This window comes from Ochotona princeps, chromosome 17 (assembly GCF_030435755.1).
Source record: "Ochotona princeps isolate mOchPri1 chromosome 17, mOchPri1.hap1, whole genome shotgun sequence".
NCBI lineage: Eukaryota > Metazoa > Chordata > Mammalia > Lagomorpha > Ochotonidae > Ochotona > Ochotona princeps.
This window is the reverse complement of record NC_080848.1, coordinates 17,024,251-17,040,699: the sequence shown is the minus strand read 5'-3', so window position 1 is coordinate 17,040,699 and position 16,449 is coordinate 17,024,251. Positions and strand designations below refer to the sequence as shown.

Here is a 16,449-nt window from a genome sequence, read left to right as displayed (position 1 = left end):
AATAATACTTTGTATTCCTCTGGATTAGCCAACTATTTGTTTAATTGTGTTTGTGGGAGAAACAACAACAACTACTGTTTATTCAAAGTGTTTCTGGAATGTGAGCAGTAGAATTTATTACCACCTCCTTTAGGTGGCCTGGGTGTGTGTTGGTCAGAATCAAATACAAACAGAAATTTCTTTGATTGGTAAGTCATCTGAACGCATAGGTATTCATTGTTTCTAATGGGTATTTTATAACATTTTGGAGCTGACATAAATGCAGGAGAAAAAAATTCATGGAACTATTATGTCTTTATTTGGACAAATGGTTTAAGTTTTTCCTACTTGCTTCTCAGTCAAATGCAACATCAAGTTGTTATTGATTGATAGGCTAATCATCCACTCTAGTTTGCCTGGGACCAAGAAGTTTACAGGAAACATTGGAAGGAGTTGGTCACCTTAATGAATACAATGAATAAGACTTTAAGGAAAATTTAAGTCATTGGATAAAAAAATTATTAATATGCTATTAAATGCTTTTTTATATTGAAAAAATATATTTTACAGTAATTATTTTCAATAAAAGGCCCTAGTTTTAGATTTACACTTTTGAATGGAATATTGAAGTTCAGTATATAGAAACTAACAAGACTTATGCTATGAGATTTTCCTTATAACTATATATATTATTGCTATTAAATGCTTATTGTTACCAAATCATATAGAGGTAATGTTTGTAAGTGGAAAGTTAAGGATTGTTTTCTGGGTCTGGTTTGACAGCTTTCAGCTTGTCATAGTCCTTCTGGATATTTTTTTAGAAGATTATATGTCAGGAATTGATCCCAAGATAGACACCAAAATCTGTAGATGATGAAGCCCCTTCCCTAAAACTGCACAGTTATCACCAGTGTTGAGGTACAGCAAGTTGAACCTCAACCTACAATGCTGGCATTCCACGCTGGAGTGCTGGTTTGAGACCTGGCTCCTCCATTTCCGGTCCAGATCTCTGCTGAAGTGTCTGGGGAAGCAGCAGAAGATGGCCAGAGCACCTGAGCTCCCACGTGGAGAACTAAGGCTCCTGGCTTTGGCCTAGACCAACTCTGGCTGTTTGTGGACATTTGGAAAGTGAGCCAGTGGATGGAAGGTCCCTTCCCTCCCTATCTCTTTGTGGCTCTGCCTTTCAAATAAATAAATCTTAAGTAAGCTAGCATAGTGTTGACATAGGAACTATGCACTCCCTCCTGTGTATTTTAAGTCACTCTATTTTTAATCCTGAACACAATGTAAATACTAGGCAAGTAGCTGTTGTACTGTACTCCTTAGGAAATAATGACAAGAAAAAGTCCGTGTATGTTCAGCGCAGACACAGTTAAAACGCTTTGATTTGTAGTTAGTTGAACTTGCAGTTATGACATCTTTGTTTAGGGAAGACCAACTACTTTTTCGCATTTTGTGGATTTCAGGAAAGAGATAATAATGTCCAAAATAGAAGGAATAATTCATGTTAAAATAGAGGGAAAAATTCATTGTTACATCAGCTGAGATCAGTATGCTATTAATATAGAGAAATTCTCTTAGGAAAATGAAATAGAAAAACGAGGTAATGAAGTCCAACATGACATGGTTCCATTTTTGCCCCCAAAATATCCAAAGTCTCTACAGACAAGTAGTATTGCATAAGGAAAACTCATTGAAGGTTTCCTCTTATCTCTTATTTTGAATCTCTTCGAAATAATCCCACTATAGATAAATTTACGATTTTTATTCAGTTCACCTATTTTATTAAATCAGTGAGACCTTTTTTTTTATTATGATCTTTTTTATCCTGGGTTCTTTTTGCCTATTTTCAGATTGTAGGGGTTGGTTTTCTATTCCTTAGGCACTGAGGGTCAGAAGCACCAATTCAGGAGCTGGCATGGTTATAGTGGGCAAAGCTGCCACCTCTTATGCCTGTTTCCCAGTGAACAGTGGTTCATGTTCCTGCTATTCTACTCCAGCTTTCTGCTAATGGCCTGGGTAAAATAGTGAAGATGGCTCATGTGTTTGGACCCATACTACCTACAGGGGAGACCTGGGAGAAGCTCCTGGCTCCTTGCTTTGGCCTGGACCAACACTGGTTATTGTGCTCATCTGTAGAGTGAATTATTGGATGGAAGATGTCTCTTTCTCTTGCTCTGTAACTCTGACCTTCAAATAAATAAATATATCTTAAGAAACTGGCTGCTGTAAAGGATGAATCTGGTCTTCAAAGACACTCAGCGGAAAAAATCTCAAAAGAAATCCTTTTCAAGAATATGAAAATATAGACACAAAAACCATGCAATGTGCTGCTAATGAGTTAGATGCCAATGGAGCTAAACTATATTCAAGAAACCTGGTTTTAGGCCTAATTGCATCCACCCAGGGTGATGCCTCTACTTCTCTGGCCTTCTATTGGTTCCCAAAATTTTGACTACCCTGTGGTCTCTTTGGGTGTTGGTATCCTATGCCACCACATGCCTTGTTCTGATGCTGTTTCCTTTTGCCCCAGCACTGCTCCTCTGGCCAGCCGTGGATGGCCCATACTCCTAGCAGCTGAGAAAACAGCTCTTTGTTCTGTGGGCAGAGAGGCACAGAGTTCCAGTGCTTGTGGCCTCTTATTCCAGTTCAGCATACCACCCTGGATCCTCACATTTTCATTTTAGGTGTTGATTGAGTCACTTTCTCTTTTAGGTTCCTAGCACCCATCTGTAGTGGGGGTTGTTTTTTTCTGGATCTCCTTTTCCAGCTTTAATCCCTTTTAGTTCATTCACTGCTTGTTCTTTGTTTTGACTGAGGCAGAGTGAGTCTTGGTCATCTCATACCTTCCACAGAGGCTCTCTGGATTCCCAATCCCCAGTCCCTTCCTGCTGGTGAACCACAGCTCAGTCTAGGTCATGTAGCTTCAGGGTCATAATCCTCTCCAGGGTTTGGCTGTTGTGGATTCCTTGGAAATGTTACAGCTCGTTGGGATGTTTTATGGACACTGGTCTAAGAACTCGTCCTTCAGATGAGACCTTGAGATGCCATAAGGTCTTACGGTAAAAGAAAAGACAGGATTCAGTTGGTGCGGAGTTTTATTGGCTACAAAATACACATCATGATAAGAATCTCAAGATTGTTGTAGAAAAGTAGAGCTTTCAACTCATAAATTTCACACGTTGATTCAAAAAAGTGCAACAGTACATCAAGCGTTTTTTTGGGAAGTCTGGTGGGAGTTACAGGGAAAAACATAAACTCCATGGGTACCATTCAGAACTGACCCATTAAGTGTCTGGGCAAAAATTTTCCATTGGGGAAGAACAGTCTTTCACCACCGGCAGAAGCTGTGGCTTTATGTATTCTTCTGGATCTCGTTCACTTGAGAATGAACTAGCCTTCCATTGACGGTCTCCTGTGTGATGGCCTTGATCTTCGAAGCTACAGCTGCGGAGGGAAACAACAGCAGGGAGGTCACCACCATGCTGGCCCCAGCACCTGGACTTCCCTTACACCAGGCACTTGCTCTTAGCTTCCAAAGGCACCTGTGCCTTCCCTGATATTCAATTAGCAACATGGCAGCTGGGGGCATGTTCTTCCCTTCCTGAGGAATTGAGGATCTCTCAACTGTATCACTTTTTGGAGGTTGAGACCAGCATCCTTAGGTGTGGCTGACAAACACCGCAGACTACCCAGCATCTGTGGAGTTCTTTCTGCTCATGTGGGCTCTATGGCATCTGCCTTGTTGGTTCTGAGCCTGAGCGCAACAAGTGCCATCCGAGACATTTCATTTTAAGATTGAGAAGCCATGCCCTGTGAGACCATGGGTAAGAAGCTAGGGACTTTTATCATGGTCACTGTTTTCAAAGATTTGCCTTTATCTGAATAAACACCTTGTTGACACATCAACAAACCAACAGTAAATTCTAGGGGTGAGCTGAAACCATTAAGTAAGACACAGGCTGATTTTTTTTTTTTTTAAACTCAGACCTCTTCAACAGTAAAAGGAGTCATCCCATCAAGCAACAGTTTCCCCATTCCTGGACATGGGTAGCCAGTGTTGGGGGGAAGGGTGGTGGCTAAGGATCCCTGGTCCGTTCTTGCCTGGTGGTCATGGTTATACCAGCTATTATGGGGCCACAAATGACTCCATGATTCTGATGCTTGGGAATGATTCAATCACAGCTAATTAGAAAGTGCCACTTGGTCCAGACTGTCTTCCTGGAACTTGTCTGTGAGATATGAAGGATTCTAGAAGGCTGTAGCAGGCTATGGACACTTCCCAGTACTGGGTTAAACAAAGAAAAATCAGATTCTTTCTCATTATTGTGTCTTTTCTTCCTCACAGCAGTGTCTGTTCCATATTTCCCATACCGGAATGGAACTTGACTGTTCAAGAAGAGGGTAACGGGGTGTAGTGTTCCCAACCTTACATAGCCCTTAGAAAACACCTTTCAGGATGGACTGTTCAAGCCTTGTGCAATGCCAGTGCTCAACAGAACAGAGTGTGGGAAATGATGTGATTAAGAAATGATGCATGTTTAATTTTCTAGGTGTTCAGTAAATAGACTCCATCACTAAACAAAGATATAATGCTATTAAAGATCACTTTAGTGCACTGCTTGCAAAGAGCTTTTTTAGATATTGTTGAAGGGAAGATCTATAGCTCAGTTTGTTTGTATAACTGAACTTGTGAAGTTAACAGAATATTTCTGACCATGTGGGCATAAAATGAAAAGTGAACACAGAACATATGGGAGACCATGGGAGACTAGGTCAGAATGGTTGAATGTTCAGGAAAAAAATAAATAGGTTCAACAAAGATGCATTTTTTTTTTTTTTTTACCTTTCACACTTGACTCAGATTCTTCCACCATGGCCCTGCAAAATGGATAAAGGATAAAGCTCACTTTAGTATTAACCAACAACCATCACAAACTTCTCAGGGTGAACTGACTTCCTTTGCTTACTTGTAAATTCTCTTTGAGGATAATTGTTAAGAGTTCAGTAGGTTCTAGGTTGTGAGTTCGTTGGGGAACTCTACTGGGTGCAGAAGGCATTGAGACTAGCCTGCCCCACATGCCTGAGGTCACGGTCACCTAGTAGCACCCCCCCCCCCCCCCCCCCCCCGCCATCTGCCTCCTTCCTGTTGGCTGCGGGCTTTTCCTCCTCCAGCTCTGGATCACAAGCCCAGAACTCCTGAACTTCTCAGATTGTTCCAAGTATGATCCAGCACTGTTTTGCTTACGTATTTTTAGAGAAGAACTCAATCTTTTCTCTTGAGTCATAGGATGTATGTGTTCCTTTTATGTCCAGTTGCTGTAATTTCTTGGGGTGGTCAGAAACACTGAGACATCACAGTCTCTTAAGACTATTTTGCTGTCGTTTGGCTCAAACAGCACATCCCCGCCCTGCTTTTATTCACTTATTTTTGGGGTAAAAAGTATATGCATTCCTGTTGGGAAACATGGCCATCAATCTGTGTTGATTCATACCAGAGACTTCACGTATATTCATTTTAAATGTTCTACCTGCAAATCTTAATATCTTGGAAGTATTGGTTGACTACTCCCTACTTCTTCTTAATAAAGTAAAATTTGATATAGATATTTCTGAAGAAAGTCAACACAAAGTTCACCTGTAATCCTTGTAGGGGTAGGGAATGTTTGGCCTGCCATGGAATCATTTGGCTAAGGCAACCGCAGGCAGGACTTAAAAATTCAATAAACCTATAGCAGGGTAATCTTCCAGTTGATAATTTTGCATGACCTATGAATGATGTCATAAATATCCAAATGGCCCTGGGCAGAGAAAAGATTTCCTGACCATTGCGAACAGAACTTGTAGAGTGCATCAAAGCCCACTATGAAGGCCGAATGCCCTCGGCATGCTCCTCTCCTGCCAGCCTTTGCCTTACCCTTCACTGTCTCCCTCCAGGAGCTGGCGGTAGGTGGCGATTTCCTTCTCCAGGTGGGTTTTGATGCCCAGGAGCACCTTGTACTCATTGTTCTGGCGCTCCAGATCATGGCGCAGCTGCATCAGCTCCTCCTCATAGTGGGAGATGACCTGCTGCATGTCCTGCAGCTGGCAGGTGTACCGGGACTGGGTCTCCGACAACATGTTTTCCAAAGCAGATTTCTGAAAGAGGGAATCATATTGAGGTTGCTCAGTGACTGGTGGCTTGGCTCGTTTCATACCATGTACTTCTTGGGTCCTTAGCATATGCTAGTCCCTCTGGTAACTGCTGGGGACCCAGAGATGAAAAGCAGGCTTGGGACTCCTGCAGCCCATCTTTCTGGGCAAAAAGCCATTGTATCAGGAGCTTTTGGTAACCCTGGACTACTATTGCATCTGTCATATATACTAATACTACTCCTGTGCTCATTTTGAGTATATATATATATATATATATATATATATATATATATATTTTTTTTTTTTTTTTTTTTTTTTTTTTTTTGCTCTGAACTGTGTTTTGCCTTCTTACGCTTATATTTTACCTCTGTCCAGATCAACACATCCCAGAGGGAGACCCCCAACTGGGACTGCTATAATATTGTATGTTCAAATAAGAGTCTAATGCAGGGATGGCAGGTAAAACAGAAGATACTTAGTTAAATCAGAGTTTCAGATGAGCAACAAGTAACTTGTTTGGTGCAGGTGAGTTCCCAGTATTGCTCTAGTGTTGTGTGGGACATACTATTTTTTGTTTGTTTTTGAACATTTCATTTCAGAGTAGTTTTAAATTTAAAAAACAAAAATCCTGAGGTATTCAGAAAATGTTCCCACAATCCCCTCATCCCACTTCCTGTATTAGCACATCTTTCACAAGTGATGAATCAAATTTGCTTTATTCTGTGTGGGACATGTGATACTAAGCAATGAAACAGGCAACCTCCCCACATCTGACTCCTGCCAAACTGTGCTGTACGGAGTGTCCAGTTTATGATAAATCTGGCAACCCTGATCTCAGTCTTTCGATTATGACAACGGCAACCACTTGCTCTTTTCAGAGCATGCTAAAACCTGTAACATGAACTGGGCCAGGATGGAGAGAACTAGAGTTCACTTTGCTGCTCTGTTTGGATTTTGGGTCTTTTCTGGAACTTGTAACTTTAACGTTACAGAGAAAATTGCAAGTGCTTGATGGGATACTACTGCTTTGTCATGGTTACTGATTTTCTGGGGGCCTATAATGGCACCAGGCCATTAGGCTACATTTCCCAGGTCTCCTCACTGTCCTTGTCCTTCCATTATCCCCTTAGCCCTTGCTGTGGCGGCCAAGTGTCATCAGGGAAAGGAAGTCCATGAGAAGGGAGACCCCCCCAGGATTTCTACCCATATCCTTGGGTCTATATCCAGGCCTTCGCTCTGTTCAAGCCATTCTGCCCAAGTTGTTCCTGCTGTGCTCACCGGCTTTCTTACACCCATCTCTTCTTGTTCTCCTCTCTTCTAGATTATTCTCATCAGCATCATTTTCCCCTAACTTAAAGTCTTGGTCCTTTAAAGCCCATGCCTATTTTTTTTTTTAAAGCTATCCTTCAATTTGTAAGCTTTCCTTCGCCTAAAGCAGAATTCCTCAAGGAGTTAACTATTCCTACTGCCTCAAACACTCCCCCGCCAAGGCCCAGTCTGGCTCCATGTGACCCAGGGCCTCCCTTCTTCCATCCTCTTCTTCCAATCCCTCATCTTTCCTTGTCTCTTTTCTTCTTTGTTTACACAGCTACACTGGCCTCCTGCTATTCCTCCAACTCACACCTGGAGCTTTTGCATTGACTGTTTCTCCCATCAGAACCCCCCCCTCACCTCCTGCCCACAATCCCATAGCTAGATAAAGCACCACCTTATCTCTCTGCCCAAATGTTGCTACCTTGATAGTAAGATCCTTGCTGGCCACCTGTTTTAAACGGCAGCTGCTGGAATGAGGATTTAATGTCCGGATTGAGAAGCCCAGATCCCCTATCAGAGCACTGGTTTGGATTCCCAGTGATGAAGATAGCTTATGTAAAAAGCCTCCAGTGAACTTGTCTGTTCATTCCTTGAATGCACCAAATGGCTAGGCTGAGGTTGGAGCAGGGTCAGAGCTGAAGCCAAGAGTCAGCAATGCAATCCAGGAGCCCAGTTACTTGAGCCATTATTGCTACTTCCTAAGTGTCTGTATTTGCAGGAATCTGGAGTCAGGAGATAGAGTGAGTATTGAATTCAAGTACTCTGATTGGGGTTCAGCCATCTTAGCTGGCATCGTAAATGCCAGGTTGAACACCTTTCTCAACTTTCTCAACAGTGCACATTTTTAACATCTGCTCACCATCACTGATTCATGAAAGATAGCATTCATTTACCACTCACACGTGCCAACACAAAAGAACTGATTCTATCCTCCCAGTTTACATATGTAGAATATCATTCTGGAATTAAACTGATGAACAATTAGAAGATCCAATAGGCTATGGAGCAAATCAAATGGCAGCTTTCATTTCGTGTATTTCCAGTACCTACGACACTCCAAACAAAGCATTGCATGACAAACCATGAAGATAACAGAAGTGACTGACACAGGAACTTAGGAGTTTGCTAGGTGGTAACCCACAGAGCAGTTCTTAGACCTTCTCCACACTGGATTTTAGAGGGAAACCTAACAGATCATAAGGGTTTTGGAACCTCTAATTTTGATGCATCACTTGGATCAGCACTGGTCACTTACATACTGTGACCTTGGCCAGTTTATTTAATTACCTGGAGGCTTGTTTTTCTCATCTCAGAGACGGGGACACTAGCACTTGCCTGAAAAGGTTCATGTGAGAATATAATGAAGCACCCAGCACAGCATCTGACACCATCCATGCTCTCAGGAAATGACCACTGTGGTTATCCTCTTTGTGCACAGTGTGTAAGGCAAGTAGGATGTGAGGCATGGCTTAAGAAGGCTGAGAGTTTGAATTCCAGGGGAGAAGTTAGGGAGGCTTTGTGAAAGAGGACACTGGTTCTGCCTAGCTCCAACTCACCCGGTTGTGCTGTGCCTGCAGGTCAATCTCTAGTGCCTGGAGAGTGCGTCTCAGCTCGTGGATGTCATTCTGGCTGCTCTGCACAGCTGCGGGACTGGCCACCTCCTGGGACATGGCTGCCGACTGTGAGACCAAGCGAAGGCAGAGCCATCAGTCCTGGGGCCAGGGCCACAGGGAAACAGAAATTTGGGAAGTTCAGGAACCTTTCTTTTACCTGCTCTTTAAACCAAGTGTCCAACTCTTGATGCTTCTTCTTTATTATAAATTCATACTCCTGCCTCATATCCTCCAGCACCTGCATCAGATCTTCTCCTGGCGTTGCATCCACCCTCACATTGACCTTGAAGTCATGTGGCACTTGGTGCTCTTCCATTTCCTGTTTAGTGACAGGGTGGGGGAAGAAAATGAAGTGGCTGCATGTTCATGGGAAGTAGGAAACGGATCTTTAAAAAGTTTATATGATTGCCACTTTCACTGGTTTGTCTTCTCAGGTTGCACAGATATTTTTTTTCTGATAATTTTATGAAAAATGGCACATGATAGGTAATTGATGAGCCCTTTGGTTACAGGTTTGTCCTTGGTTGAAAATATTTCAGAAACAGGCTCACGGATGCTGCTAGTCCTGCTCAGCAGCTGTCCTTTGATGAAGTGGCTCCTTAATGGGGAAGTTGGACACTTCAGGTTATGGGTCAAAGCTTTAGGGAGGTGTTTCAGTAAAAAGCCAAAAGGTGTAGAGGCTTTGAAAACCTCCTGCCTTATGACTTTGCAAAGCCAACGACCTCAGGATTTGCTGAAAACCTAAGCAGCCACAGGAAAGATGAGCAACCACCATCTAGCCAAAAACCTGCACGCTTTGATGTTCAGAAACCATTTCGCTTTTAAAATGAGAATAGAGCCTTATAAGAGCCGTAGCTGCTTGTGGAATTTAAGATGTTAAGATTTTGCCACTTGACACTGTTATCTTGGTCCATAGCAGCTTCTTTTTATTTGGTTGCCCTTCAGCTTGCTGGACATTGGGTCTATGAGGGAAGTTCAGTCTCACACATTTACTCCTGCACTAACACACAGATCTAGGAAAACATTGTGTGTTATCAAAATTACTGACCAGTTTGTCTTTGTTTATGATTGCAGTTTGGTTGTTGCACTTGTCACCTGAGTAGATGGCTCTGAAGTTGGAGGAGTTATATATTTATATGGTTCTTTAGTATGATTTAGGTGAAAGGGTAGTAGGAGTGGTGTTCAGTTAATGTTTCCCACCCCCCCCACCCCCGACAAGATGTGCAGGCTGAGAATGGAGCTCATTTCGGGAGGACCCTGGGGCAGCCTACCTGCTCATGGCGCTTCTTCATGAGGATAAGCTCTTTCCTCATCCCTTCCACTTCCTGTTCCAGGTCTGTTGTGACAATGGTCAAATTATCCAGGGTCTTCCGAAGGCCCTCAACTTCGATTTCCAAGTCTTTCTTAAAGGAGTGTTCATTTTCATACCTTTTGTTAGAAGGAAGGCAAGAGAGGGCCCGGTTGGGTGTTGTGGTACAGTGGGTTAAGTGATGTTGGCATCCCATATCCAAGTGTTGGTTTGGGCCCCAGTGGCTCCGCTTCCAATCCAGCTTTCTGCTGAAGTGCCTGGGAAGGTAGCTGACACCCATGTGGGAGACCCAGAATGAATTTTCGGCTCCTGACTTTGGCTTGGCCTAGCCATGGCTATTACAACCATTTGGGGAGTGAACCAGAGGGTGGGAGAGGTTCCTCTGATTTGTTCTAAACCCCCCCATCCCCTTTCTCCTTCCTACTTCTCTCTCTATTGCTGTCTTTTAAATAACAAAATGTTTTCAAAATATATAAAAGTAAAATAAGGAAGGCAAGAGAATATCCATTGTTGGATGGCTGTGGTCTTTATAAGGATATACCTTATAAAGTTTGGAGGGCTAATGTTTAACTTTCTAGGTTTAATGAGAAAAAGTGAATACAGACAGAGCATCCTCTGCATAGCTGTTTTATACTACATTATTCTATGATAGTGACTCAATGTTTTGATTGAGAAAATAAAGGTATGAACAACATTATGCCCATTATGTGAATTTAACAACCATTAGTATTTTGCAATATTTGTCTCACCAATATTTATCACTGAAACATTTCAGAAGAAATTATACTGTTCATATCTTCTCATCATTCAGTATTCCAGAATGCATCCTTTAAGTAAAATATTTTCCTGCATAAGCATAAGAATATCATCCCTAAAGTAATAGTCTTTAATCTCATTTAACTCTTAGCTCATGTTCACATTTCTCCACCCTATAACATGTTTCAGTTCTGGTTTGTTTAAGTTAGGTCCCATTTGAGTCACACACATTTGGTTTTGTCATGCTTTGTAATTATAATCCAGTAAGATTTTAGATGTGGGTCATGACAAGATGATGAGTTTTCCTTCTTTAAAGCAAACAACAGCAAAACCAGAGAACACTGTCAGGAAGGACTTACTTGAGGCTGAAGTCATCCACAGCCATCCTGGCATTGTCAATGAGGACAACAATCTGAGCGTTGGCCATCTTACCATCCACGATCTGTAACACATGGCAGGGCGATGCTGAGTCAGCCACTTGATATGTGTTCATGGAGCACATACAAGGTACAGAGCACAGAATTGTCTTACAGTAAGAATATGAACCACAAATCTGTTTCACTGTCTTTTAAAATGGATTTCTTAATAGTTATCACATAGCACAATTTTTTTTTAACCTAAAGTCGTCATAACCATTGATTTAACTTGTAGGCATGGTAAGCTTGCAACCCGTAGTAACTATTGAAATACTAATTAAATAATTCTTCACCATCCAATGAAGTTACTTGATACACTTTGGCAGTGTCAAAGGCTCCAGTTAGACTTCCCTGAATGTTCATATAATTTTGTTTAAAAAAAACACGTTGAAGTTGTTTCATGGGGCAGTTGTACTTGCAAAATAGATCCTGGTCAATGTCTTCAGGAAATGGAGAGGGGGAATGTCGCAGTATCAGAATGTGGTGCTACTTTGGTTCCATTAGACCTTGACAGCCTTCCTTGGCTTCTAGGTCTGTCCTTGACCATACATGTGGACGGGACCTGGTTATTCCACTCCAGGCTTCAGTGTTCACACTTACGAAGTTAGGGACTAGCGATAGGTGGCCTCCGCAGTCTTAGCCTTAAATGGCTGGCATTCAGTTAGAGACTCCTCTGACAGTCCCATTGTATTTATACAGTTAATTCCTTTATTTAGAAAGGATTTTCTTAGGACAAAGCCATGCCTCTTTACAAAGGCACCTTTCATAAATGTGGTCCCAGGTTAAAGCTCCACTAGTTACATGGAATCTGGCCTTGAGAATGCACACCAGCAGGGGATGGTTAGAACACCAGGCCTGGAACCTGAGCCACAGTGCCTGGGATCCTACGGCAACAGCCACCGGCTGAGAGAGCTGGGCCGAGGCTTGGTCTCCTCATCAAAATATGACAATACAAGCTGCTTTATCAAATTATGAGAGTTAGAAGAGCTAAAAATAAAATGATGCTAGAATAGCATATTCCTGGCATACTGTCAATACTTCAAAATGATTTGAAGCTGAATTCACTTAAGCTTCCTTTTAAAAGAAAACCTAGCCTGTTTGTAATTAGAGTCTAGCATCAGAGCCTTGCCCAGGTTCCACATGCTGACCTGGTGGGAGATGGCCTTGCTGGCTGCCCCATCCCCCTCCTTCTTCCCTTGGTTGGATTGTAAATGGATCAATGTCTTCTTCTGTTCTGGAACAGGAGCAGTAGGTTTGGTAGGTTGCATCTGCAATATTGCTAAGGGAGCATTCTCACCAATGCCTTTCCTCCCATGCTCCCTGATTAAGTATGAAAGATGAAAAGCAGTCTCTATGAATATGAGTTCTGACATTGAAAACTATTGTCCACTAACTGTACTAACCTGATACGGTATTAGAACCTGAAACATCCTTCCAGGTCGTAGGTGGATGGGGATGGATTGTGAAATACTGCACAAGGCTGAGGTCTTACCTTGCACATTGTCATTAGTCACCTGGCTTCTCCCCAGGGCCCTGAGTTCATTCTGTTAACATCTAGCCTGTGGATTAGCCCAGCACTGTTGCTCCAGGCTGTGTGATCTTTGAAGGAAGACCGTGAACCAAAAGACCCACAAGTTGAAAGCCATTCAAGAAATTTTGTGTATGAGTTGTCCCACGACAGTGCCCAATTTCGTGTTTCAAAAGAATTGGATTACGTTTTGATTTCTTACAGTTTTTGCATAGCCTTCAGTATCTCTGAAGTGAAGGCTTTGGTGGTAGTGGTGGGGTTCTGTGTCACCCTGAAGGATTTGTTCAGAAAGGGCCTGACCCCAGGTTGTTGCGGGACCTCATTAGGCTTCTGTTTTCTCCTCTACAGTTAGGAGTTGGGGCAGTGTTTGGGATAGACGTACAACTTCAACTGCAACAAGTTGCTTTCTTCAAAGGTAGAGAAAGTGCAATGTCTAAAGTAAAAATCCAGGAAGAAGTGGAATTCAAGGCTAAAGAAAGCTGCTATTTGATCTCAGAACCCAGAATTCTATGCCTCCTGGACAATGGAGATGTCTCCCCTTCCTTGTAATTGTATCCACATACTTTTCCCAAGTTTCTTTCCAAGAATTCAGACATTCCCTGGCTCTCCATCCCTATCTATAAAGTGAGGATAGAAATACCTGCTTCACACTTGTGAGAATTCAGTGAGGGAACGTGAATGAAACGTGTGTTCCACGATTGATGATGCAAATGCAATGCATCAGCGTTGTTCATATTAAGTATGATTTTTGGGCAGGGCAGACTGGTCCAGCACCACGCTGAGGTGGAAGAGGCCACTGGAAACAGTCCTGAGTTAATCCTCTTCCATCTCTTGCTGGTAGCTTTGAATGGCGGATCAACTTCTCCAAACTTAAGGCTGTGAGAATGAAGTTTGATGACATGAAATCTTTCTTCAGGTGCAGACAGAGCTTGGACAGCCCGAGCCTGAGTGTTCAGCACCCAGCGGGAAGCCCAGCAGACAGTGAAGGCTCAACAGACATTTCCCTGCTTGTCTTCCCCTTTTCTTGTTTCTCTCCATTCTTGGCGGAGATCATTTTGGGCCGGGTCTGAACTCACACCTTTGTTTTCTCAGCTCTCTATCAACAAAAAGCTTCTGTGCCTGCCAGTCCCAAACCAGAGCGACTTTATCAAATGCAGAAACCTGGTGAGGACAGTTGAGTCACCTTGTTTTTTTGGTAAAGACAGCCATGCACTGTATAGTTAAGGTAATTATGTAGTCAGTTATTAGGCTGATTATTCAATAATTAGGGTTCATTACGAGGACAGATTTGTATTATCTTGATTGGTCCTTCCTATATTCAAGCAAGGGCAGCTGAATGTTGCAAAATGCTACCAGTGTAGATGCTGGAAACCCGTGGTGCCCTTTCGGGGAGGTGAAGTAGTCAGCACAGAGGGAGCTTTGTGGGACTGCTTGTGCGTAAAAGGGGAGCTGTGCAGCCTTATTTCTCAAATATCTGGGTTCTTTCGACTTCTGGCTAAGGTTATGAGATATCCCAAAAGGTACACGCTTAACTTTTTTTTTTAAATGTCTGCTTTGAGAAGTTATTATTTTTTTTAAAGTGTATCGCCATCACTCATGCCTCTGCTCAGATCCTAACAGATGTTCGTTTTATTATGTTTTTTTTTTTCTCGTTATATGCCACACTCAGAAAACTGTGAGCACCTCTGGTCTGGTGGCTCTAGAGGGTGTGACCTTTTTTTTGATGTGAGCTCCCAAACAGTATATCTCAGCCTTTGGTTGGTGGATAAGCACTCTGTCGCCAGGACTCCGAGGTGGAGCCGAGCTGAAGTCATGAGAAAGGAGGTTCTCTCCTGGGCCTTGTGCGCCGAGCAGGCAGAGCCAGTGCCAGCCCTTATCAGGACTGCGGCATCATCAGATCACAGGTGATACTGCTCAGCAGCCAGCCGCCTCAGTGTTTAATTTTTTTGGGGGGGGGAGTGGCATGTAAAAAATCAGGTAGTCTCATTTTCAAAATCACCTATAATCCTTCTCTGATTTTGTTGCTTTAGTTTTCTACCTAATTCATGTACAGAAGCTTAATTTTACAAAACAGACTTTCCCAATTCCATATTTTAGGTCTGATAAGAAAATGTTCTTGAATGTCTTTGTGCACAATTATTTTACACACTCCCCCCCCCCCCCCAAGGCAGTTTCCTGGAATTTATCTTTTGCCTTATTTTTTCCTCTCCAAAGTCCTCTGGAAATGGAACCCTACCTCTTAGCACCAACGTCTCCCCCCTCCCCCGGTACTCCCCAGGGTCTTACCTGTTCCTGCAGGTGGCTGATGCTTTCCTCATACTGGGAGTAATCTCTCTTATTGCCCGGTTCTCTTTGCTGATGCCATTCCAAGATGCGACTTTCAAGCTGCGTGTTGGCCTCCTCCAGGGCACGCACCTTTTCCAGGTAGGATGCCAGACGGTCATTGAGGTTCTGCATGGTCTCCTTTCCATTTCCTCCCAGGAGGGAACTGCCTTTTTTGGACCCCAAAGACCCTCCGGGGGGCTGGCGGCTTGGCGGGGTGAAGGAAAAGGAGACGCGCATTCCGCCTGCGCCGCCATGGACGCTGGGAGCCCTGGGGAAGCTTCTTGGCCGACCCGGTGCTCCTCCAGAGCCATGGGGGCAGGCCAGGGAGCTCTGGCTGAAGCTGTGGCTGGAGTTCATGGTGCCATCTGTGTCTTGGCCCTGCTGCGTTGTCTGGCGCTGCAGAACTGAACCGCCCCAGACTGCCTTGGATGGTTTTATGCCCTTTGCAGTGGGAGTTCCCGGCTCTGACAACTGTACCAACAAGATCGTATCATTGTGCAACATGTGTTTCCTCTTGGTCAATCCTCAGATGCCCCGGAGCCTTTTCATTCATTGTTGTTGTTTAGAACCAACAAACTGCTTTGCCTCCTCCCTTCCAGTCGGAATCCTGAGCACGGAGGTGTGGTCCGTGACTTCAGGTGGGTATGTTTCAGGCGTCGTTCTTATCTTCCTGTGGAATTTTCCCATTATCCATGTTTCTGAAAAAAGGTCAGATTAAAGCTCACAGAGGTTATTAGATTTCCTTTGAAAAAGCAGACATTAAACACACACACACACTCACACACACACGCACACACGCCCAGCTTTAAAGAGAGAGTGGGAGAACAGTAGAGGAGTCAGATCGGAACAGAACCTCAAGTCCAGGAGTAAAACTCCTCGCGCCAAGGAAACAGGCAAGGCTCTGACTATCTGATCCCTTTGTGGCGGTTGCCGTTTGATGGAAAGTAATTTCAAAGGAATTGCTCTTCAGAGCAAGCCCTCAATTATGGTTACAATTAATTAATGAGTGACCAAGCCTTCCGCTTTCAGCTGCCTTTCATCCCAGCACACCTCAAAATCAAATAAGCTCACCCT

General features: G+C 43.3%; 1 protein-coding gene across 1 annotated transcript; it reads right to left on the bottom strand.

The window, feature by feature from the left end:
- Positions 1-3,069: 3,069 nt before the first annotated feature.
- On the bottom strand, positions 3,070-15,840 carry KRT23 (keratin 23). The gene is given in 8 exon segments (XM_058675971.1): positions 3,070-3,426; positions 5,382-5,390; positions 5,871-6,117; positions 8,985-9,107; positions 9,199-9,360; positions 10,313-10,469; positions 11,466-11,548; positions 15,337-15,840. Coding segments are annotated over 8 exon segments (1,269 nt in total). The 5' UTR covers positions 15,733-15,840; the 3' UTR covers positions 3,070-3,334.
- Positions 15,841-16,449: the final 609 nt, after the last annotated feature.